This window comes from Achroia grisella, unplaced genomic scaffold (genome assembly GCF_030625045.1).
Source record: "Achroia grisella isolate CSIRO2021 unplaced genomic scaffold, CSIRO_AGI_Agris_v1 utg1920, whole genome shotgun sequence".
NCBI classification, from domain to species: Eukaryota; Metazoa; Arthropoda; class Insecta; order Lepidoptera; family Pyralidae; genus Achroia; species Achroia grisella.
In genome coordinates, this window is record NW_026712695.1 from 2,576,770 (window position 1) to 2,600,505 (window position 23,736).

At 28.8% G+C, this 23,736-nt stretch overlaps 3 protein-coding genes across 4 annotated transcripts in view; 1 reads left to right on the top strand and 2 right to left on the bottom strand.

The window, feature by feature from the left end:
* LOC131841824 (uncharacterized) overlaps positions 1-3,649 on the bottom strand; it is a 32,117-nt gene extending 28,468 nt beyond the window's left edge. Inside the window, exons 1-4 of the mRNA XM_059190164.1 lie at positions 3,482-3,649; positions 2,961-3,138; positions 1,298-1,492; positions 701-811 (exon numbers count right to left, since the gene is read on the bottom strand). Coding sequence (XP_059046147.1) covers positions 701-811; positions 1,298-1,492; positions 2,961-3,129 — 475 coding nt within the window. The 5' untranslated portion in view covers positions 3,130-3,138; positions 3,482-3,649. The remainder of the gene's footprint in view (positions 1-700; positions 812-1,297; positions 1,493-2,960; positions 3,139-3,481) is intronic.
* Positions 3,650-4,741: 1,092 nt separating this feature from the next.
* Positions 4,742-7,956, top strand: LOC131841763 (thioredoxin domain-containing protein). 2 transcript variants are annotated; one of them, XM_059190087.1, is made up of 6 exons: positions 4,742-4,961; positions 5,108-5,293; positions 5,883-6,021; positions 6,420-6,581; positions 7,099-7,224; positions 7,531-7,956. In XM_059190087.1, the coding sequence occupies exons 1-6, from the start codon at positions 4,913-4,915 to the stop codon at positions 7,733-7,735; spliced, it is 867 nt and encodes a 288-aa protein (XP_059046070.1). In that variant the 5' UTR covers positions 4,742-4,912; the 3' UTR covers positions 7,736-7,956. The 2 variants fall into 2 exon arrangements, with proteins under 2 accessions (XP_059046070.1, XP_059046069.1); XM_059190086.1 differs by having other exon boundaries at positions 4,743-5,022.
* A 3,164-nt stretch (positions 7,957-11,120) lies between these two features.
* Positions 11,121-13,971, bottom strand: LOC131841780 (ELMO domain-containing protein 2). The gene is made up of 2 exons (XM_059190105.1): positions 13,099-13,971; positions 11,121-12,730 (listed from the first exon to the last, which is right to left on the bottom strand). The coding sequence occupies exons 1-2, from the start codon at positions 13,615-13,617 to the stop codon at positions 12,308-12,310; spliced, it is 942 nt and encodes a 313-aa protein (XP_059046088.1). The 5' UTR covers positions 13,618-13,971; the 3' UTR covers positions 11,121-12,307.
* Positions 13,972-23,736: the final 9,765 nt, after the last annotated feature.

Genomic DNA, 23,736 nt, shown 5'->3' on the forward strand with positions numbered 1-23,736 from the left:
TGTTAAAGCGAGGTTAATGGATAGAGAAAATGAAGGATGTTATTGAAATGGAATAAATAGTTATTTTCTAATATGTTGAAGCACATGCATACTACTGAATATTATACATACACCCATTACAAGAGTTGTATACAATGCCCTTACTAGTAAAAACGCCATTTGCTTCTGTACGATAAAAAACAAATAAAGAAAAGTTATGAAATAATATATAATTGAACAAACTTATTTTTAGAATGTTAAATATAAGTTTAATAAACACTGACAATAACAGTTTATGTTACATTATAGTATGTTGAATAAATTGGTTTTATCATCATCAATTATTGTATGCAGTTTTGGCTATTTATAAATAATACAAAGATAGCACATTCGCTGATATATAAGAATTATGATAAGTCTAGCAAATATAGGGTTTACTCGCAGTTTCAATCATGAGTGCGAGACAAATTGGTTATAATAATGTTAATCTGTATTTCACAAAACCAGAATAATAAAGATCAAAGACATGATATGTATATAAATACATTGTATAGAATAGTATTATTATGCATATATAATATAGATATATTTATACAAAATAATAGAATATAATTTTCATATCATTATAGTCACATGTATTATACATTATAAACTGGTATTTAATAGAAATTGTTGTAAATGAGAAAGTTATATCTGCATATAAAATAAATACAATACCAACCAGGTGGCGGTGAACCTCGTCCCTCTTGCCTTAGTTCCACTTCCAACAGTTTCAATTGGTGGTATTTATTCTGCATTAATTTTATAATTTTCTTTATAAAGCCCACATAATCTGTAATCATATATGTTAATTAATTAATTTAAAATAAAAATTAATGTAAACATACTAAATTTTTACATTACAGGTGTAATACATTTTAAACATGCATATTTGGTCTAATTAGTATAAAATTAATTGAATAATTATCATGTAATATTACAAGAATTACCACATATCATATGTATAACTGTGCGATTTTTATGATGGATGAAGAAGTGGAATGGTTCACATATAGGACACCAAGTCAGTTCAGTTAGCCTATTGTGATGAATTAGCCATCATAGATTCTACAGAGGATTGCGTGAATGTCAACCTGACATCATACATTGTTAGTAATTGGGCTGACAGTCCCCCCCCCTTCCCGTTGTGAAAAGTGAAAAGGCAGATTGCTAAAATCTGCCTTTTCACTGGTTAATATAAATAGATTTGTTTATCAACATGATCAAGACCAGCCTACAACTAAAGAGAACCATATAGAGAAATAGAGTAGGTAGGTACCTTTTGGAAAATCTTGAGGACTGACAAGCTCTCTGAAAAAAGCCTGAGCTTCATGTGGGCATTCATTCGGCGGCATCTGTGGCTTAAACCAGAACCTGAGGGCTCTCGCCTCCCTTGTATGTGTACCGTTAGCAGTTGATACAAGATAAACACGAAACTCAAGTTGTGCGTGACATGGTTCTGTAACTCCATTCTCTGAAAATATTGATAGGAGGGCCTTTATAAATACACATACAAACAATATAACCTTACAATTATAAGACAATGTGTGTAGATTTTACGGAAGTAAAAAGCTCCCATATATTTATACAAATATTTTTAACCTTATTTCCATCAGTCTCAAACTCTCAAATATAAATTGATGAATAACAGTTTTTTATAAAACTTAATATATATTGACCATTATGGTTACAGTGTTGATTCCTCACATGGTGCAAACATTTGTGTTCATGAGTATAATAGTTTGTATTTGTCTGGGTGTTTTCTATGTATATTACATTTGAAGTAATAAAAAAAATATATCTTAGCACTTATAAATGTTATCCTGTACCAAACAGCTTTTCTTATCTTGGGACTAGATGGTAAGGAAATTCTATTAATATCAGACATTGTTATTGTAAAATTCATTTGAAGTATTATTCATATATTTAGGTATATAACAAACTTTAAACTAAAATATCAAGTCTGTAAAATAACTATGGTTATTTACAATTTATTTTCAGCATATGAAAATTAGTTGATAAATAATTAAATTTCCATACTCCCTTTAGAGTTGACATTTAAGTTTAGTGGTGTATTCTAAATACATGAACTATGTTTTGATAACAAGCAGGAAGTAGCAAGGTCAAAGTTGATATAATGGCATATTGTTTTTTTATTTAACTTCAATGCACATGTATTGAAGGAAAATCTAACAGCATATTTGGCATACTTAACACCATGCGGCACTTTGTACTATTCAGAGAGTAATATGCATAGAATAATTGTTGGCAGTGAAAATATATACCTAAGGGATGCAATGATATACAAAAACATATATAAATATAATAATAATAATAATAATAATAATAATAATAATCTCAGGACAATTCACACAGCGCCATCTAGACCCAAGTTAAGCTAGCTAAAGCTTGTGTTATGGGTACTAGATAACTGATACAAGTACATAGATATTTTTTTTTCGTAAATACATACTTATTATACATAGAAAACACCCAGACCGATACAAACAATCATACTCATGAATACAAATGTTTGTGCCGTGCGAGGAATCGAACCCGCGACCATCAGACGTAAAGCGGCGTGCTAGACCACCGAGGTCGTCTTAAATATAAACAAATAATATAGTATATGGATCTAAGAATCTTTTAACTATTCATATACATATAAGATATCTAACTAAATTGTCTGACATTCACAGAACCAAAGAGAATAGAAGTAAGCAACGAAGAAAGAGAAGTAGGCACTGTTCCTATAACATATGTTTTAAAGAAAATGTATTAATAGTGGTTTGGTTATCAAGAGTCTATATATAAGATACTAAAGTTCCATGAACAATGATACTTATATATATATATATAATATGTATATGCTTACTAAGCAATATCTGTAAAGCGTGAATAAGACACATTCAATAATGTAATATATTTAGTTTAAAACAAACCATAAATCTTCTCTTTGTTGATGATTATTCCAGTATGATCACCCCCCGCCACATGTATTTTATCACTAGCCTCGGCCTCTACTGCTTTTCTCTCAACTATAAGAGTGGTGGATGTTGCCGTTTTGCTCTTAGGAGTCATAACAACTTTTTCGTCTATAGTTTCTGCCATTCTGATTTTCTAAGACATCAAAAAATACTTATTAGAAATAAATTCGCTACACTAATGTATCTCCCGCGCGGATGCTGGTGATGACTCATATTCAATTATCCATAGAATTACACACCCTTGTTCTTGTATCTAAGACAGTAGGGATTGATGTATTCAAATATGAATCACCTGCCAGATACTGCTGGACACGTGCAAATACACTCTACTACTCAAATCTTGCACTTAAAATTAATATAAGTAATATAAATATGGAAAGCTTGAATTAGAACATTTGTTGGATCGAAGTTGCGAGGCGTATTCTCAATAGAAGGAACGAATGCAATTTCAATACGATAAGTAAATAGTTGATAACCTTCGCCTGCTTTTGCTGTCTTTACGTTCACTTTACTATAGTATTAATCCAAACAACGATTCAAAAATATATAAAACAATACAAAACAGTTTAATTAATTCAAAGTTTATTTAGAATGTATGTAATTATGTATGTGTTGTGTACATACACGGCTAAAAGGCATAGATTAGTTTTAGTGTTTTTAATGAGCTCAGAGTACTGTTACGTTAAATAATCTTTCAAACTTGTTCCATCGCACAGAATCAAATTACCAAAAACGACAGCTGATTTTGGTTGTCATCATCATTGCTTGCCTTTATCGCATTATTTGTGGTCGGCGCAGTATGTCATTCTCTACCACTGCTCTTTGTCTGCCGTCATAACTCTCCTTTTACTCATATCATCTTTCACACAACCCACTCATCTTTTTTTAGGGCGTCTTCTCCCTTTCCATCTATCCATGTTCATATTATACACTTTCCTTAAGACTTGATCCTCAAGATCCTCATTCCTCCGCATAACAATCTATTACCTCGCAACTTGACTAACTGGCGCAACTTTCAAACTTCCTTGTATATACATATACATTCCTTATTTTGTCATTCCGTCAGCTTTTTTGGTTGCGTTTTTTTTTTAGGGTTTATAATAGAATGGTGCACCCACCTGCGCTGACGGTTTACGCTGGCTGGGTACCAGTGGAGGATGATAAGATGAGCATTTAACACGATGGTTTCCAGGGGGAACCGCGTGGAGGTCGACCTGGTATGGTACATTGCCAGCAATGGGGTTATCAATCCACATTACTAACAATCCCCTTCCCCTTATTTTGGTTGTGTTCTGAGTGACGATATGTGTACATGTAGTAATAGGTATAATCTACATCTCTATCTTATGGCTGGTTGCTTTGCTTTTAATCAGAACAGAAATTCATACGATTCGGTTCTGTAGGTGTATTCAAATGTTATACATATTGCATTCTAGGCTTTCGACTCCCATTTCATTTTTTTTATGTAAAATAGGCAAAAACAGAAATTATAGTGTTAATTCCTCTGTGATATTCAAAGACTATAGTAATGAAGTACCGAAGTCTTTAGAAGAAATCTTATCAAGGCCTGTACTATTTATCTGTAATATTACAAGACTTTATATAAATTTATTTACAACACTGTCAAGAAATTGTAATTGTTTTTAAGTTTTTGTACTTTATGTTGGGCTAAAAAAGAACTTGTATCCAGAGCCGTAAAATATAAAAAAAATCACAGACTGACATCAAAGGATTGACTGCCACAGACTGACTGAAATTTCATATTCTTATTTCTATTCATCTATTATTGCTTATTATTTTAAATTTGTTTAAATGCTGTTATCACGTTACTAATACACATAAAATATAATAGCAGCATAATAATCAGCGTGAAAAATGCAGCTGAAACTTAGCGTTTTATTATTGTTATGGAACATATCAACGACATTCACTGCTACCAGTCGAAATATACAGACTGTGAGCGATGATGACTTATTGCAATTGATAAAAGAGAAAGATAAATTAATTGTTTTATTCTGTTAGTTTGTTTTAATTAGTACTTAACTAAAAATTACTTAAGACTCGACCTGCTTGAATCTGAATGTCGCCGTTTTTGTTTTTAGCAAAACCAGAATGTGACATCTGCAATAAATTTGAACATAACCTAGAAAGTCTGCAAGAAGACTTTAAGAAGCACTTGCATGCAGTTACGGCAAAAACAGTGAACAGCCACTTATCACGTCTATATAGCCCTACCAAAGAACCTGCACTAGTGTTTTTCAGGCATGGGGTACCATTGTTATTCAATGGTAAGTTATTTGTTGTTAAAATATCTTATTCCATTTAGTACTCCATTTAGTCATTTTTAATTGTTTCGTATATATTGTGTAAATTATAATTGGTTTATTATATTTAGGCATTCAAATACTAGTTTTTTAAATATTTTACTCAGCAATGATAATGCTGTTTATAAAAGATAGCAATTGCACCCAAGGGTAGAAAAATTAAAATACTTATTTGTTTTTAGGTAAGAGTAGCTAGAATTATTACAATCAAATATTTTAAGAATTATTGAAGTTATTAAGAATTGTACTTTTTTTGGTCATTCTTTAAGCAACTTGTTCAATAAACATGATAAAAAATGAACTAATACCTCCAATGATAATTATGTCAACTAATATACCCTATATTAGTTGACATAATTATCATTGGAGGATCTGTAACGTCGGCTCTAATGTTGATGCTAAACATAGTACCTATTATAAAAATGGGGAATATCCAAGTAAATGTACTATTTTTTAAAAGTAATGTATTTATTTTGCCAATAGTATGTAATAAAATATATTACATATGACATGTATTGTTATTCATGAATAATAAATTATGTATGTTTTATAGGAGAACCAGATGAGAACGAAATATATGGGTTTTTTGAAAAAAATCAATCTCCTGCTGTTAAGGAACTCACAGACAAGATATTTGAACATATAACACAAGCTGCTACTGGGGCTACCACTGGAGATTGGTTTGTTATGTTGTAAGTAATGTTTAATATGTGCCTATAGCATAATTTTATATTAATATAACTAACAAGAAAGTACATACAAATATTTATCCTAATTAAATTTTCTGTGTAAAGAATGTTAATTGAATATTAAAAAAAATAGTTGTACTTTATTTAATTACTTACACTATAACTATGACTTTTAAAGATAAAATATAATTACAGCAGCAATTTTTTTATAACTACATTAAGTACAATATGCAAGTAAATAATTCACTGTTAGGTCATCTAGCGGTAAATAATGATGTGATTTTTTTACAATATTTTACAAATTTGTTAAATATTCTGTTCCCTGCAATTTGCTTTGTAAACTAGGTTCCAGTTGGAAGATGAAATAAAATAAATTTAATATATTTTTAAATTATGATTAGCTATGGCGCCTCATGTGTTGAATGTCAGAGGTTGCATGCTGTATGGGAAGGTGTTGGTGCAACATTACGTGGCCGCATAAATGTGGCGCGAATAGATGCAAATCTTGCTGGAGTTGTAACAGCTAAGCGTTTTCAAATTATTAAATTACCGTCATTCCTTTTGTAAGTATTATATTATAATTTTATAGATACAAATAATTTATAATATAATTGGGATTTCAAGTTCTCTAGTGAACCTAATTTGGAGTGGTTAGTCTTTGGACTGTTTGTCAATTCTGTACTTAGTATAAACTGTTCTATATAAACTATAATCAGTGATGTGATTATTTAAAATAATATTAAAACTCATTCAAAATAATTTATTCACTATCCTCTCTACCCTATTATTTAAATTATTTAATTTCTAAAAAAAAAGTATATTTAAATAATTTGTTAGAAACAAGTTTTTTTTATATTATATATTGCAAATATAAAATAGATTAAGTATTACAATACTTAATCTATTTTATATTTGCAAAATACTTTACTATAATGCTGAATTAATGTTTGCTAGTTTAACAATAATTTAAGATTTATATTATAGGTATTAGTTTTTTATTAGATTAAATAATTCAGTTCAGAGAATTTTTCAGACTGGTGTTGAAGTATTGTTAATTTATTAAAATGTTTTTTATTTCAGCTTCCGCTTAGGTAAAGTGTACAGATATGAGTTGCCAAAGAGTGATATAAAATCTTTTGTTACTTTTGCACAAGACTGGTATAAGAATAGTAGATCGGAAACTGTGCCTTTACTTGCATCACCATTGTGAGTATGATGATGCTTATCAAAATTAAAAATTAAATCTTTTTCTAAAAGCACATATTTTTCTCTTATGCACATCAAACTTTTCTTTCATTTTCTTGAAATTATTGAAATCTGTTGAAATTATTGCTAAAAATTTCATTTTTTGATGCATACAAAATTTCTTACAAAGTCAAAATTTATGCCAGTTATATTTTAGATTAATTACAAATAATTTTATCATTTTCGATAAAAGTACACATTAACTATTAAACAATAATAGCCTTTAATTGTTTATTATGATATTTTAAAAATGATATTTATTTACAGTGATGAATTGGTGGATTGGAGTGTTGTTACAATTAAAGAAATAGTAGCATATACTTTACATATCCTGGCGGAATATCCATGGATTTGGCAAATAGGTGTTGCTGGGTTCGGACTAGTAGCATTGACAGCATTGATAGCATTAGTGAAGGCTGGGAAATCGAAACCTAAAGTTAAAAATACTAAGAAAGAAAAGAAGAGCAAATAAGAAGATTCCTCAAATTATAAAACTATCTGTTTGTTTATTATGTTTATATAATATTTTATATATACTTTAATAATTTCATTATAAGGAATATTTATTGGAATAAAATTATGTATGTATGCATAATAAATATTATGATCTTCCCAACCGGCAAAAAATATGTTAGTGTCGAATTAGGTGTCAAGATACAGGTTCTAGAGAAGCTCTTAAGATATTTTATTATCTATACAACTTTTCTTTTTTTTATATGTTTACTACTGTTATATTAGGTATATAATTCTATGAAAATGCATAATAGCAAATGAAGCATTTTCATAGAATAATATTACAATTTTATCCAAATGGAATACAATAGTTATTAGTAAATTAAAATTAATAATGTTAATGTCGAGTTACTAACATTATTTGGATAATGAAAACGTCGGCATTTACATATATGTTAGTACTTATATAACTGATATCCATAAATAGATTTAATAAATACATATGTTATATATTTTTATATGTACAAATAATTTTACTTTTTTAATGGTTAGTACAATAAATGGAATTCAGATTTTATACTTATCGTACAAATAAAGATATATTCATAATATTTAGGTAAAAATGTAAGTCCTTAAATATTTTTTTGTTTTGGTTGTTATAATGTATAATTTTGGACCTCGCGGATTCTCTCTATTAGTAAGTCTATTTGCATTTATTATTTCGAAGGAAGTTTACTTTGATTAACTTTTAAGTTATTATATTTTATGGTTCCTAAGAGACAAAACATAAATTATAAATCATTCAAGAACTATAGGATTAATAATCAAAAAGCAATTTTTATTACATATTTTTCATTTTTTTATTTGAAAAGATAAAATACGAAGATTTGTTTGTCTATATACCTATAAATTTAAGTTGTTGGTACTGTACAGATATAAATATTAAATATGTACTCCTCGTTAATTCAATGTTAGTTATGATGTCATTCCTAAAGTATGTCAGATTTTAACATTCTAGTTGGTCCTCCTTGAGTTTTATTACTTTTAGTTAAGCTTCATTATTGTGCCACATTTTTCTCTATAAGTCTAGAGAGTGAAGTATAATAAAATACGGCGACAATTACTGCTTTATTCGCGTTGTTTTTAAGTGATTCTTACAATTGAATATAATGCATTGTTTACTTATACGTAAATGTGCCAAGAACATGTAGATTCGACAATAAGAAATTATCGAAATCTTTTACATATTAAATTATTCATCTGTCTAGCACCAACAACCTGTATACAATGCAGAAAATCTTATAATTAATTAGGGTTTATTAGTCAGGTTATGTAAATTAAAACAATATACGTACGTGCATGTAACTTTGATATTTGTAATGACACTTTTTTGTAAATGCAGTCTTAATTGTAGGTGGTGAGTAGTTAGGTAAATAATGAGAAACTAAAAGTATCATGTATTCACCCACCTCCTTATACCTCAAATATTTAACGCTGTTACTAATAACTTTCATCTGAAACGTATTAAAATGTACCTACAATTATGCGATTAAATAAGTACGAACTATTTTGCAGTTGCAAATACGAACTGTATAATAGCTTGCAGCTAGCACGCTCACATGAGTCGTAGAAAAAACTAATCCATTTTAATTTATTACAATCAAAAATTGATACGTAATTATGCCTCTGATCTTACTGTCCACCTAGATTGATGCCACCAAATATAATACTCTTGTATTTACGTAACATCCGAATACGTTCTTTTTTTTTAAATGCGTAATGGTCAATATGGCTTCTACAATACAGTATCTGCACCCTTTAGTAGTATTCTTATGAATTTATTGAACAATGTTTATATATTAAACTTATGAACAAAATGTGAAAAAGTCAGACAGTACTATTGTGAACGTATTAATAAATTATATACGCGGTTTCTATTAGTAAGTAGGTACAAGGTATTTAACTGCAGGCACGGCGTAACAGTGTGTTGGGATAATTGATAGATTATAATATATACATAAACTGTTCGTTTATTACTGAGGCAAATGAATAAATTTTTCCCATTTTTTGGTACATTGATTACATCTCACAGATGTAGTAAATATGGGCTGGTGTCTGACCGAAATAGGGCATTAGGATAGTAACTGTATTCAGTCGGTAGTAAACAATTTTTTTTATTGTCTTTGGTGACCTGGTTATGAAATATATTTGTAAATTTAATATTTTTATACAGGAATTTAATTAACTTAGTATATCATGTTTCACGGATTACCGTGAAACATGATATACTAAGTTAATTAAAACTCCCTGAAAACTTCGGGAGTCCTTGAAACTATTAAGTTTCAAGGACTCCCGAAGTTTTCAGGGTTGTTAAATACAATACCGTGCATGGCGTCTCAATATAATCATTTAATTTTAGTTCAGTCATAAGAATATTATTTTACGAATATACAAGTTTCTACTAATTTAGCTAAGCCGTGTACTATATTTATGGTTGTCTAAGTATCAGTAGTTCGAGTGATTAAGGAATTCCGTCCTAGATTTATATAAATTATTACTAAACAGGATACGTATATCTATATTTATATTTAAAATAAATATTTTTTATCATTACTGTCTATTTATTACTACTTCGATATGTATTCCATAGTAAGTTTGTTATATTGAGTAGATAACTATTTTGTTAATGTACTTTAAATTAGTATATACTATATAGTGTTATTTATAAAACAGGGAAACTTGTAGGTAAAGCCGTAATAAAACTGCAGAATTTTTATATCATAAATGTATTTGTAGAAAAAAATGCCACAGCCAAGAAATAAATGATTAAAATTCATATCTATTTTTTTTAAAAGTACCTAAATGAGCACAACGTGGTCATACACCAATAAAGTGTAAAAAGAATTACCGAAATCTTTCAATTCTTATGAAGTCATTCTGTAATATATGTGCGTAGATCAACTTCAGAAGACACAGAATTTTTAAAAAATTCTAACAATTGCAATGTAGGTATCAATATATATATATAGGGCTTGCTCTTTTGGCTTTTGGTATATGTACCGTTACAGTCAGTGGCATATATATACCTCCGAAATGTGTTCAGAATATTGTAATTATTGTAATAGCTCTATAAACTTCTATAAATTAAATTTTCCTGGAAACGTTCTGCAAAGTACGTATACCAAGTATAAAGCGATATTAATTTGTAAATTATCGCGGGATACACGAAAAAACAGTGTCATGGAGAACTAGTAGCAAATATTACTTAAACATTTTTTTTCATATTGCTGCCTAAACAGTATTTAACCTTTAATTTTGACACAGATCTGTGCACCCCTCTTCTCCTCTCTACCGTCACATCTATGACCGCAAAACCGTGACTTCTTTTGAAAAACGCATTTGAAAAAATATAGCTGGCGCGCGCATACCGCATCTTCACTTCCGGTCGCTGCGTCAGATGACAAACATTCGAAAGGTTAATCAATCAAAAATCACAAACATTGATGGATGTTTACTGTCTAAAAATTATGTTTCCTGAAAATATGTGTTATTTCTTTCCTTTATTATAATACCTACAGGTATTTTTGTTCCAAGGTATGCTTGACTATTCCAATCTATATGTTTCTATCACTACAATATAGAGGAGAAAAAGCGACGAAATATATAGTGCATATATCTATTTGAAAAAGTAATACACACAGAGAAACTAGCTAGTTCTACATACTCTGTTAAAAAGATCGTCACGTGATTTGTATGAGCCTGAATTCATGTGCATGTGCAAAGTGAGATGCATAGAAACAATACGACTAACTTTTATATCAGCAAGGTGTAGTTTTGTGAAGTTTTATATACACAACAATTAATATAATTTAGTTTATAACTTAGTGCAGTCTTTTTTAAATGAATTTACACTAAATTAAGTGAGTTTTAACCTTTGTATGTCATGGATAGTTCATAGAGTTCATCATACTTATTTCAAAATGTAGTCAAGCATTTTGTGTAATACTGATATTTATTACCTTATTAATTTTTCTTTCAAGGCAATTTAACCAATTCCATTATGATGTACATAGAAGTAAAAATGTAGGTAAACAATGCACCACTACGGAGATGGTGAATAATAAAACTATGACGTGTTATGTTGTCATACATGTAGAACCTTAATATTTGAAAATTCGTACCTATGTATCATTGTATCAATTATTTTTATTTTAGTTGTTCATATAGCAAAATGATCTCTGGTCATTAATTTGGCCAAGACAAATAAAATAGGTTAATCAATTCTAAGACATGCACTATTTCACAAAATGGTTGACTATGATTATGATGTGATAATGATTTTGTAATCCAGTCAAGGTACATAGGTATATTTAAATATTTCATAAATGGCATAGCTAATTTACCTATAAAACACCAACTAACTCAAGTAACAATATAATAATTCATAAACTTTTAACTGACAAGAAATATTTTTCTTACCATGTATGTATGTGTCAAATTGTTACAAAAAGCTAAGTGTATTACAACAAGGTCTATAAATATGAACTTCATACAATCCAAACTGAAATGACTTTAAATAATTATTAAACTATTACACTGTATCAACCTCAATGTTTATTCTGAAAACAGAGGCTGGATCTGCTAGTTGTGTTCTCACTGCATTCTCAAATTTTTTGAATATAACTGAAAATTCCATTATATTTTGAGGTTTTGATTCTATCCACATTTTATCAAATTCATAGAAAAGATAACAGTAAAATCTATGAAACAAATTAATATCGGGTAAATATCTCTTGACATTGAACATGTAAGTCTTAGCAGATCCATCTTTCAGTAGATGGTATGCCATTGATGTGATATTGATGCCTACAATAGCAAATGTGTATCCATATTTAGGGTGATGGGAGTGGCTCAACACATGACTAGAAGCCTGTGAGTATTCAGTAGCGAAGAATAATAAATTTTCAAGTCCAAGTAATCCCATGCCACGAAAATCAGTCTTTGGATCATCACCCTGAAATCAAACCAAATTATAGCATTGAGTTATCAGCTACTATTTATTGATATTTAAATAGGAAACATATAAGATATATTGACAGTTGAATATTGCAAATTATATTAAATACTGAATTGAATTTGAAAAGAAACATTTTTAACATAAAAAATCAGTTAATATACATCTATTATGCATTGTCTAAAAACAAATTATCATAATAATTGGTTTCTTTATCAAAGTGATGGTTTACTTTAGTATAGATATGTGACTTATACATATATACCTGATAAGTTAATTGCATTAAGTACACACAGCTTTGTGGGCATGAGATTTAAATATTTGTACACTGAGAGACCTGTCTAAACTAAGATATGAAGTTTTTTTACCTGAAAACCAATGGACTGCCATTGTTTTGAGACTCGGTTCTCTAAAGCTTCATTTGGTACTAACAATGACCATAATTTTAAAAGCTTCTCCTCATGTTTCAAATCATTGCTGTCAAATTGAATTTTGCGTAGCTGCTCTACCTTATTCATTAAACTCCTGTAACTCCAAATCTGTTCTAAACACCTTCGGATTGATACAATGAATGATCCATGTAATTTAGCTTTTATTTGTTTAGATCGTATAATAATACCAACTGCTGGGTCGACAATGTCGCGAAAATTTTCTATGACAAATGTATGGTCTAAAACTGTTGCATCTAAATGTGAAACAACCTCTTTTATGTCTTTTGTACGAGACAACATCAATGATGTTTCAACTTTGCAAGTTCTTGAAGCTCCAGCTTTCTCGCCGTAACATATTCTTTGTAACTCGCATAACCGAGTTGTTTTTCTAAGGAACCATTTAATAATGGGTCTCAAATACCACTGCAATACCGACCAAAGATTGAAAACAATCATGGTTAGTATCTACATATAATCTCAAGTTATAAACGAATTAATATTGTTATTAAACAATTTATTGTTTTTCTATAATTCTGTACTAGATGATTTTGTTAAACTGTTAACACTGTTTTCATTATTTTTACCTAATTGCTGTGAAAATACATAGTACTTCATTATTAACTGCATATCAGTTCACACTATAGCTTCGACATCCTGTGGAATCGTGGTCGACATTATTTATCCAGGTAAATAATTTATAACTTTTCCTGTGATTACAGACAAATTAACAAATATTTGCGTTTAAATTGAAATACATTTACTATTATAGTGAAACGTTTTCTAAAACTGCATTAGAATTTCGATGAAATTGTCAAAATTGACAAGTAACCGAATTGCCAGAGTATGGTTTTAAAATAGCCCAAACCCGTCGTATGAGTAACTGCTACGTTGATACACTGGTGTACCAGAAACAGTTTTCTCTGTTCTGTAACAAACATACTACTACAGTAATGTTAAATCTTTCACTTTTGTTGCATGAAAGAATATGTATATATAATATTGTTATTTTTTTCAAATGTATGTCGGTAATGAAACTTGTCGGGATTACAGTTAGTTTAAATTACTAGTGGCAATAATGGATCGATGTCGTCATTCGCAACTGATTAACCAAGGCCTATATAACAATATCCTCAGAAATTTAAATATGTATTTATTTGAATATAATATATAGAATTGTCTTTTAGTAAAAATACATCTTTTTACTAAAATACTTCTACAATTGTTAATTGTAGTAGGTATTTTTATTTAAGTCTGTAAGCTATAATTGCTGTACTCAGAATAATGAAAAACTTTGTAGGTTTATATACTTGTACTTATTTTTTTTATTGAATTATTTATTTCAGGCTACTAATAGTCCACATTATAAATACCTCAAAGACTAACATAATTTATATGCATATAGCGTAGTATACGTATCTACATACATAGTTATGCAGATGTAGGTGATGGGATAAGATGTGACACCTATTTTTTTTATAGGTACATATATGTTGGTACATATTACGTGCAAGATGAAGGGTCCAACTTTTTACTGTATTTTCAGAGAAGATTTAAATTGTTTACTTCTGATTGTAATTTTAGTTTATTTACGTATATATATAAATAAATATAATACATTAATAAAAAATGTCATACGATATTAATGAGTTACAGTGAGGCTTCAATTATGCCAATATGGCAAAAAACTTCATTATCTGGTCACATAGTTCACGTTTGGTTTGGTGTTGACGTTACCATAACAACACACCTGTTTTCGTGTCATCTCTGTATATGACCATATATATCTTACTAGCTGTGTCCGCGGTTTCACCCGCATTAAATTTTAATATATAATATTATATATATATATATATATATATATATATATATAACATATAGGCTATACTATATATTAAAATTTATATATATAGATGTAAGCTATATTACTGTAAAGTTTCATCAAAATCAGTTCAGTAGTTCTTGCGTAAAAACTACTAATAGTACTAGTAAATAGTTTTTAGGGTTCTAGGAGAAATGGAAATTATTAATACTGTCAGATTGGAATTTGGCAAGGTTTTAGTTTTAAATAATACAGCCAGAGTAAAGTAAAAAATAATTGCTGATTTCTCTGAATTCCTGCACCCGACAGACTGACAGACAGAGAGTCTGACAGACAGTTCTATCTCTCGACGCTGCCCATATACTTGCTAAGAATATACTTATTTAAAATTTTGAAATATTTTTTTGAGATTATTTACTGTTGCGTCCATTTAGTACTGTACTGCTGTCACAGTCTACTCACTTAGAATAGACAGCAGCTAAATGTCTATTGCGTGTTTTACAAGATTAGAGTTGCATAAACAAGAAAGAACTTAAGCCATAAGCTTTTCGAATCTCACTAAGCAACTTGACTTGAAAGAAATGAAATTAAATGAAATTCATTTATATTCTATCTCCTGCGTTAAAATACTTGCTAATGTATATACCTATAGTAATATTTTTATAATTAATACCCAACTTTTACAAACAATCTTTTCAGAAAACCGCTACTATGGTGAAGTGATTACTCTATGATATATATCTATAACTAATGACAGACACTACCATACTCTGTATCAAAATGATTCAAATCTATCGCTTATTTCGCCTGCAGTCTCAATATACTAATTTTTCACATTCAGTAGGCATTATAAATTTTGCAATAATTATTGTCCAAATTATTTGAGTTCAAATCAATGTTTTCCTAATATTTCCATGTTATAGAAGGTATTAGTAGGGTTATTAAATAAAACATAAAATAAGTCGAATTTGTGTTTAATTTGATGAAAATTGTAATTAATAGATTTTATAATAAAATTATTTACAATGCCACAATATAAACATGAACGGGCGGTCATCGCAGACTCTTTTTATATACAAAGGCGATGCGTGTGGGTGTTCGTTATGATAATTAACTATGTAAATTTAACTAAGTACAAAATATTAATGTTGCGATTAATTGAATTATAATATTATAATTCTAGAGTCAGCATTCCGAACTTGGTGATTACAGTGCGCGAGGCGCTCCTCTGTGCGAAAACTAGCCACTTTTATATATATTTACTTACATACATTTTATTTATAATTATATTTAACAAACAGTATTGTACTTAGGTAAATAATTTTATAATCTGATTTGCACGATTAAAATAATTTCGATACACGACATTTGGTATTTTATCTCTAGCATAAATAGGTAGGTACTCACTACGACAATGTGTTTTCCTAACAATAGTTAATAGTTAATATATGTATAATATGACGGAGTTTATTAAAAAATAATACAATTAATACATACATGTAAGTACATAGATAATTATTTTATGACCTACTTAATTGCTTTATAAAAGATATAATTAAAATAAGCTATTTTAATTCTAGCTAACACTTGTAGTTATAAGTAAATATATTTTATTAACACTATTAATATCAGCATTACAATATTCTCCTTAAAGTATTTAGGACAGCCGTGATTTTAATAGGTAAAGAAAGAAACCACGTTATAATGATATTAGAACTCAACCGAAAATGACAGATTGTACTGTAAATATATGTACTTTATTGTTTACGGCGTTTAGTGAGATGAGGATCTTGGTTGTGTAATTAAAATAGGAGATTCCTAGTTAGTTATTTATTTATTGGGTATGCGATCGTTAGCTAATTTTAAATCTCAAGTTAACCGTCGTTTTGTCTGTGGTCCGCTGAAACCCAGACATTGCGGTGTTGCAGTTTTAAAATATAATTGGCAATTTGGTGACAATATATTCTAAAGATAAAATGAGATGGGATTATCCGTTAAAGTATTATGATAATAGTATAGTTGTCATCGCCAATGATTAATTTATTATTTTCACTATGTAGGTATTTGGATTATGTAAGTACCACCACTACTGATATAGACAGTTTACATTTGTGTTAGTGTTCAACATTCAAAATAATTCATACAAAAATGTTAGTACACGAGTGATACAAACCAATAGATTATTGTATATAGAATGAAGCCGTTTAAGAAGGGGTTTTGTTTTAAGTAGCTGATATAAACCTTTGCTAAGACAACGCCGTTGAAAATTTTCGGGACAATAATTTTTGACGCTGTAAAGTGGGAATATAACGTATAATTTCGTAGTTCTAATTTAGATAGAACTAGGTTTCTCCTTGTACTATTTAAACCATAATATTACAAAACACTGTATACAGATTATTTAATTTTCCTAAATATATATCAGCAGTCGTCGTATTTAATCAAGGTATTAATAAGATACTCTTGAATGTAATATTCGTTTTAAAGCTTTGCCAGCGTAAAGTTTTAGCGCAGGCGGATGAACTATATAGTTTCTCCAATTAAGAAAAACTTCTTAAAACTAATTTATAATTAAATAATTATTTATATAAGTAGGTAATACTCTCTACTCATAGTCTCTGTTCTGTATATCGGTCGGTCTATCGGTTTGATGTAGGTACAAATATTTTAGTGATTCTTTAAGCATTCTACGGGGAAAAATCAATCAAATTGGGGCATAACACAAGTATGAATTTAGGTAATTACCACGTTTATTTCTAGTTATATATCTTGAGGATCAAAACACATTAAAATTGTCAAATAAACAAAAGGATATAATTATGGTGTCCTTGTTTATATTCATTATTAATCGTTAACCTATGTGTCGTAGCCGTAGCTTTAGTTAGAGAATACCTACGTATATAAGGATAGTTCTTAGAACAATCTGGTTACAAATTCTACATAGAATATGTATAGACACTTATTATATATGCTATTTAGCTAAAACTTGGCATTAACTATACATTCAAATGGACGCCGTCCACATAGATAACCATATTAGCAGGTAGATTAATCTCTATCATAAGGTCTGTCCAGACTAACTGATTTATCAAGGCACATACATACTTTTGTTATTACGTAAATAAAAAATAAATATTATATATATAAAGAAATATTCTACACGTCTTACAGAACAAGAGCCGTGGTAAACAAGTTTACATAAAGGATATATTTTCGACGATTATAAAACTAAATACTCATCTTAATGTATACTATATGTGTATACTGCACGTAATAAAAATGAATGAATGAAAAAGAAATTCCGTCTAAATGAATGGCGTCCGTTGAAATGCATTAACAATGTCATGTTTAAGAGCATTCACTACGGAATACTAACCACACAATATCTGAATACCAACTTAAAATTAAATAGACCATGAATTATGTAATAATCTTTTCATTAAATAAGTATGGTTTTGATAGTGAAATATGAAGCGTTTAGATATAATATACATGTCAAATAATACAGATGTTCGTGCACTTCAGTAGTAAATGCTCTTAGTACATGCAGGGATAATAAAAAATAATAGAGGAAAATATATTCATCCGTTTCTTGTCAGTGACAGAAAGGGTTTACTGTTTATTAATCTCACTAATGTCTTTTCGTGCATTCTATCGTCATAATATTATAATAAAACACTTAATTACTTATTATTAATTAGTATATTCTACAGTAGACACTGCTTTCTAAGTAGGTAACTTTAAACGCTTTACAGCTATAGAATAACAATAACTTTATTTTACATCGGATGTGTTCGCAAAATTAATTGATTTCTTAGACCCGTATCTATAGTATAAAGTTAAAATCAACTAATAGTATAACTGCACATAGGTTACAGTATATACATATGTATAGTATACTTCATAATTTTGTTTCGTAGAAAGTGCTACGAATATCAATGTAGCTGCCGCGTCACAATTTACTGACGAATGATATAATATATAACAACTTTTTAGGTAGAGCAAACTTAAACTTATAAATACAAAACAATTTTTATAAATTATCGTTTATTATTCTACTTATCGTTATAATAAACGTTATCGTTTATTATTCTACTTATCCTATAATATAAAGCAAAAAAAAAATTGCAAATATTTTGCAAAAATTGTAGCTCTACTTGTATTATTGTTTTTATGGTACAGCATATCTATGGTACAGTTCTCTAAGAATTTTATAGGTACTTATAAAATATTCCTTAAATTAAGCGACTTATAGAGCCTACTCTCTCATTTTGGAGCATTATTTTATGTGAACTTGCGGAAAAGATATGTTATGCTCTGTATAGACACAATATTTTTATTTAAAAAAATCTACAAAGTGGAAGGAATGCCACGAGTTAGTGAAAGATTTACGAAGATTGTCCAGAAATTTATATTCGCAAAAATATTGAGATAGTTCACACCTCCTTGATAAGTATTTCATCTCGTTTCTGGAGATAATGATAATAGGATATTGACATAAAAGTACATATAGTCGTGGTAGTGGCTTCCTCCATTATTGCAGGAATAAAATTTAATAAGATAATTGTTGTTCAGATATAGAGTGCCTGTACATATATCTATATTCTATGATAAAAATAAATAAATTAAACACACACCCACGCAAAATATAATGAAGGTTTAGTAGGTAGCTATATATGTACAATTTAATTCAGTCAATACATAAATATCTACTAGTTTTATAGGTATATTAGGTATTTGTGTAATCAATCGGTATCTACATGTGCTCTTTTAAACTAAAATCAATCATGGCGACTATTAAAAAGAGGTACTGGATTTTAAGCAATGTATAATTAAAAATTGGATGAACTGTGTAGTTTAGTCTAGAATATGATAATTTTTCATAATCAGATAAAACAAAGTAGAATACATTATGATTATTTATCTTTATATATATATATATATATTATAACCCTAAGTATGATTCGGAATATAGTAACTTTTTTTTAAAATTAGGTATACAAATTAGCAACAGGTTATACTACTTTCTTGCATATTGCGTCATGACGTGTTTAATAACTATATTATCTACATCTCCTTATTTTATTATCCCTAATAAAAATATTATCGGAGAAGAATATATATACCTATTAGTTATAAGTATAACTGTCTTGTCTTGACGTGCTATTGATTTGGACGTCATAGTGACAATTTAGATATTTTTAAAGTTTAAAAACTAAAGTAGGCAGGTATGTATTTTATATTGATGTGTTGTAAGTTGATACGCATTATAGCGAATCTAGATTTAAGGTAATGTTGACATTACTTTTTTAGTATACTTATCACGCTCATAAATATTTAAAAAGGCTTCAATTACGTTTGATAAAATAATCTAATATAATAACAAATGTCGTATAAAGATAAAGGCAGCATAGAATATATAGCTTTGGTTAACAGGTAATTAGCATAAAATTTTAATAGATACATGTATTTCATAAAGCGAATGATATGTTATTTTTATCTTATAATTAAAATTGTATAAAACACTGCGAATTTAAAATAGTATCACTTTGTGTCTTTCCAAAAAATTTTGACAAATTTGTAGTCGTAACAGGGTCCATAGGTAAAGTTATAATAAACTTTAAAGAATGTTAACGTAATGAAAGTTAACTATAAATAATACGCATTATAACTTGATTAGTTATATACAAGAGATCAAACGCATAGGTACCTAGGTAATTTTTACATCAATTACAATAGTTACGGTATTATCTTGTATTGGGTCACCACGAGTGTCTTTAATTAATTGATTGAACGCGTTTGGTAAATACATAGGTATATATAACAATAAAGTGTAAACATGAGTGTACTTATTACAGTATTTAACAGTAGTAGAAACATATTTCTTTCTTTACATTGTTAAGAACTACTGTAATTTATTTATTCTTTAAAATTAATGCTGAATTTTTTTTTAAATATAGTCTACGTATCGATATGGACAAAAATTTTCTGCTTAGTAACGTATCATTTGGAGTTCGTGTAAAATGTTTTTGTTTTCCATTTGTCTCCTTTCTATTTATTCACTCCCTTTCCGGCCATATCATCTTTCTACTGCCCATACATGTCTTTTCAGGTCTTTCTCTAACCATATAACATACATATTTATGCAACAGTTTCTTTAAAATATTGACTACGTTCTTGCGCATGATAGTTTAGTTCATTTCAGTTGTATACAGTAACCTTTTATCCATGACCAGATCATGGTCTTGTAAACTTTCCTTACCACTTTAATTTTCTTTATATTGCAATATAAATAAAAATCAATTACCCAATAATACAAAGTAATAATATTCATTATGGAATATCCTTTGAAATCATAGTAAATAAATAAGATAATAGGGGAGCGGGGGGCTCGTTGTTACAGGGGTAGGAAGTTACACGCGTTTTTACCGGGATTTTAAACTCTTTGATGGATATAATTTGACTCATTTGTGTTCTTATAACGTCGTGCACTAGATAAAAACTATCAATGACCCGCCAAGCGCCAAGGAGCTAGGTTGTGTGCATGTGTCTCGATTTCAACCAAGTAAGTAAACCAAGTTTTAAACCTTTAACGTTCATTACATATCTACCTTGAAATTGCAATATTATTTTATTCTGATATTGATATACATTAATGATGACTTCAATTTATATTAAAAAACGTATCATGGGGCAAGTAGTTACAATTTTTTGGGGTAAGTTGTTACATGTAACAACTACGCTTAAGCTTACTATAAAGTTGAAGAATTCGTTAATGATAATAATGTTTTTATAGAAAAACTTCAAATCCATAGCACTGACAATATTATCTAATTACACTAATAATGAGTGCGTGTTATACTGTAATTATTTATATAAAAAAAACATCTATTAAAAAGAGCAACACACAAGTTTGTTGCTCATTCTTCTTGTGATGAATCTGCATTCCGAATGAGTGGTAGAATCAAAATATGACTATTCAAAAGTGCTTGTAATGAGTTTATTTGAATAAAGATTATTTCTATTTCTATTTCTATAAAACTCGATTTAAAAAATATTCCCCCCAGTTCGTATAAAAATAATATGGCTGGGCAGGACTGGTTTCCTGGTTTTAAATATTGCAAGACTGTTTAAAATGATGTTTATTGTTTATAATGTTTTAAAATAATAATAAAAAAATATGTATAATTAATGATTGTGTTTATTTATCTACCGTAACATCGTGCCCCGATGATGTAACAACTAGCCCCAATTGGGGGGTAAGATGTTACAATCGACTTGTTTAGTTAAATTTCCCATCGTGAAAAAATTACATACATTTTAATAAATTTTCAGTCTTATTTTAATAGCTAAATAGACATACTAACTTTGCAAGTAATCCAATGTATAATTTGTTTCATAGCTTTTGTCATATTAACATTTATCTAAAAATTGTAACAATGTGCCCCCCGCTCCCCTACCCCTATATTATTGTCAAATGCAAGCATTACTTAGGTACCAATATACGTATTGTGAGTGAAATATGTAACAATAACAAGTAAACAATAATATGACTGATAATTATGGTCATGGTTACGAGTATCTGTAAATAATCGATATAATCAGATATTTCGGAACCTCTCAAGCACGTTTGATCGAGCGTACTTAAATTACATACATATGTATATATACAATAATATATAAATTTATAATTGGTTTCAAAGCACAGCCAAAACGCATTACCTTAAAATGTATTTATTTAATACACTTTATATATAAAAGTTTCATTCAAAACAGTTGACTCGTTGGTCCGCTTTTATAATAAGCAAAAGGCAATTATTGATGGTGTATAATGAAATTGAACATTTGTAATTGAAAACAATATTAATTGTGTTTACTATTAGTTCCTCGTCCACATATTATATACCTTGAAATTGAGTGTTTATTATATATTTCATAGTGGACTTGTATCATTGAGGCCTATACATTTTATTAAGTAGTTATAAGAGTTAATTATAAGTTAATTATAACAACTGCTGAAGGCTAAGGCATTCTACTTACGCGAAAAAGGTGACGGTATGGTCTCACAGCACAATATTCACGATAGGTTCTTAGTTAGGTTACACCACAATAATGTTTTCATACAATTTTGACATGTATGAAAGATAATAATACATTATACCTTACGTATCGGCAGGTGTGATACAATTTTAACATTATTTACAGCTGGAATCACATACATCAATTTCTGAATTACGACTAAGAAAGTTATATCAGGCAAAAAATAATTATTTGACATGTAAAAGGCATTTCATGGTTTAACATCAACATAATAATTAGGTACACATAATCTACGTAATCACATAGGTCACAAAAAAAATTACGTGTTTATATAAAATATTTTACAATAATAATATAATATCAACTTGAGCTTTATCTACGCATCTACGTCTAATTATAATTTTAACGTAATAAATGTAGGTACGTACCCATAAATTCACTAAACACTATACCTAGCCAAAGCGCGATTTCATATAATAAGTTTTAGTTGTATATGATCGTTTATACATAGCAAACATATGAAAACAAAATAATAAATTACATTGAAGAATTAAAATAGTCTACATACATTTTTTTTTACTATTAAAAAAATAACTAAATAATAAGTTGAAGGCGTATTGTAATAATTTAAGAGTCGATTTGTTTATTAATAAGAAACTATCATCCTAATTGCTTCAGAAGTTTTTACGTGAAACGTTAACACAGAAAGGTTACTA

Bases quoted from the DNA above. Each gene is read 5' to 3' on its own strand.
- LOC131841780 (XM_059190105.1), bottom strand. From the start codon at position 13,617: ATGATTGTTTTCAATCTTTGGTCGGTATTGCAGTGGTATTTGAGACCC. The intron at 12,731-13,098 runs GTAAAAAAACTT...GTTTGATTTCAG, and splicing joins GGCAGTCCATTGGTTTTCAG to GGTGATGATCCAAAGACTGA.
- LOC131841763 (XM_059190086.1), top strand. From the start codon at position 4,881: ATGCAGCTGAAACTTAGCGTTTTATTATTGTTATGGAACATATCAACG. The intron at 6,022-6,419 runs GTAAGTAATGTT...AATTATGATTAG, and splicing joins GGAGATTGGTTTGTTATGTT to CTATGGCGCCTCATGTGTTG. The intron at 7,225-7,530 runs GTGAGTATGATG...ATTTATTTACAG, and splicing joins CCTTTACTTGCATCACCATT to TGATGAATTGGTGGATTGGA.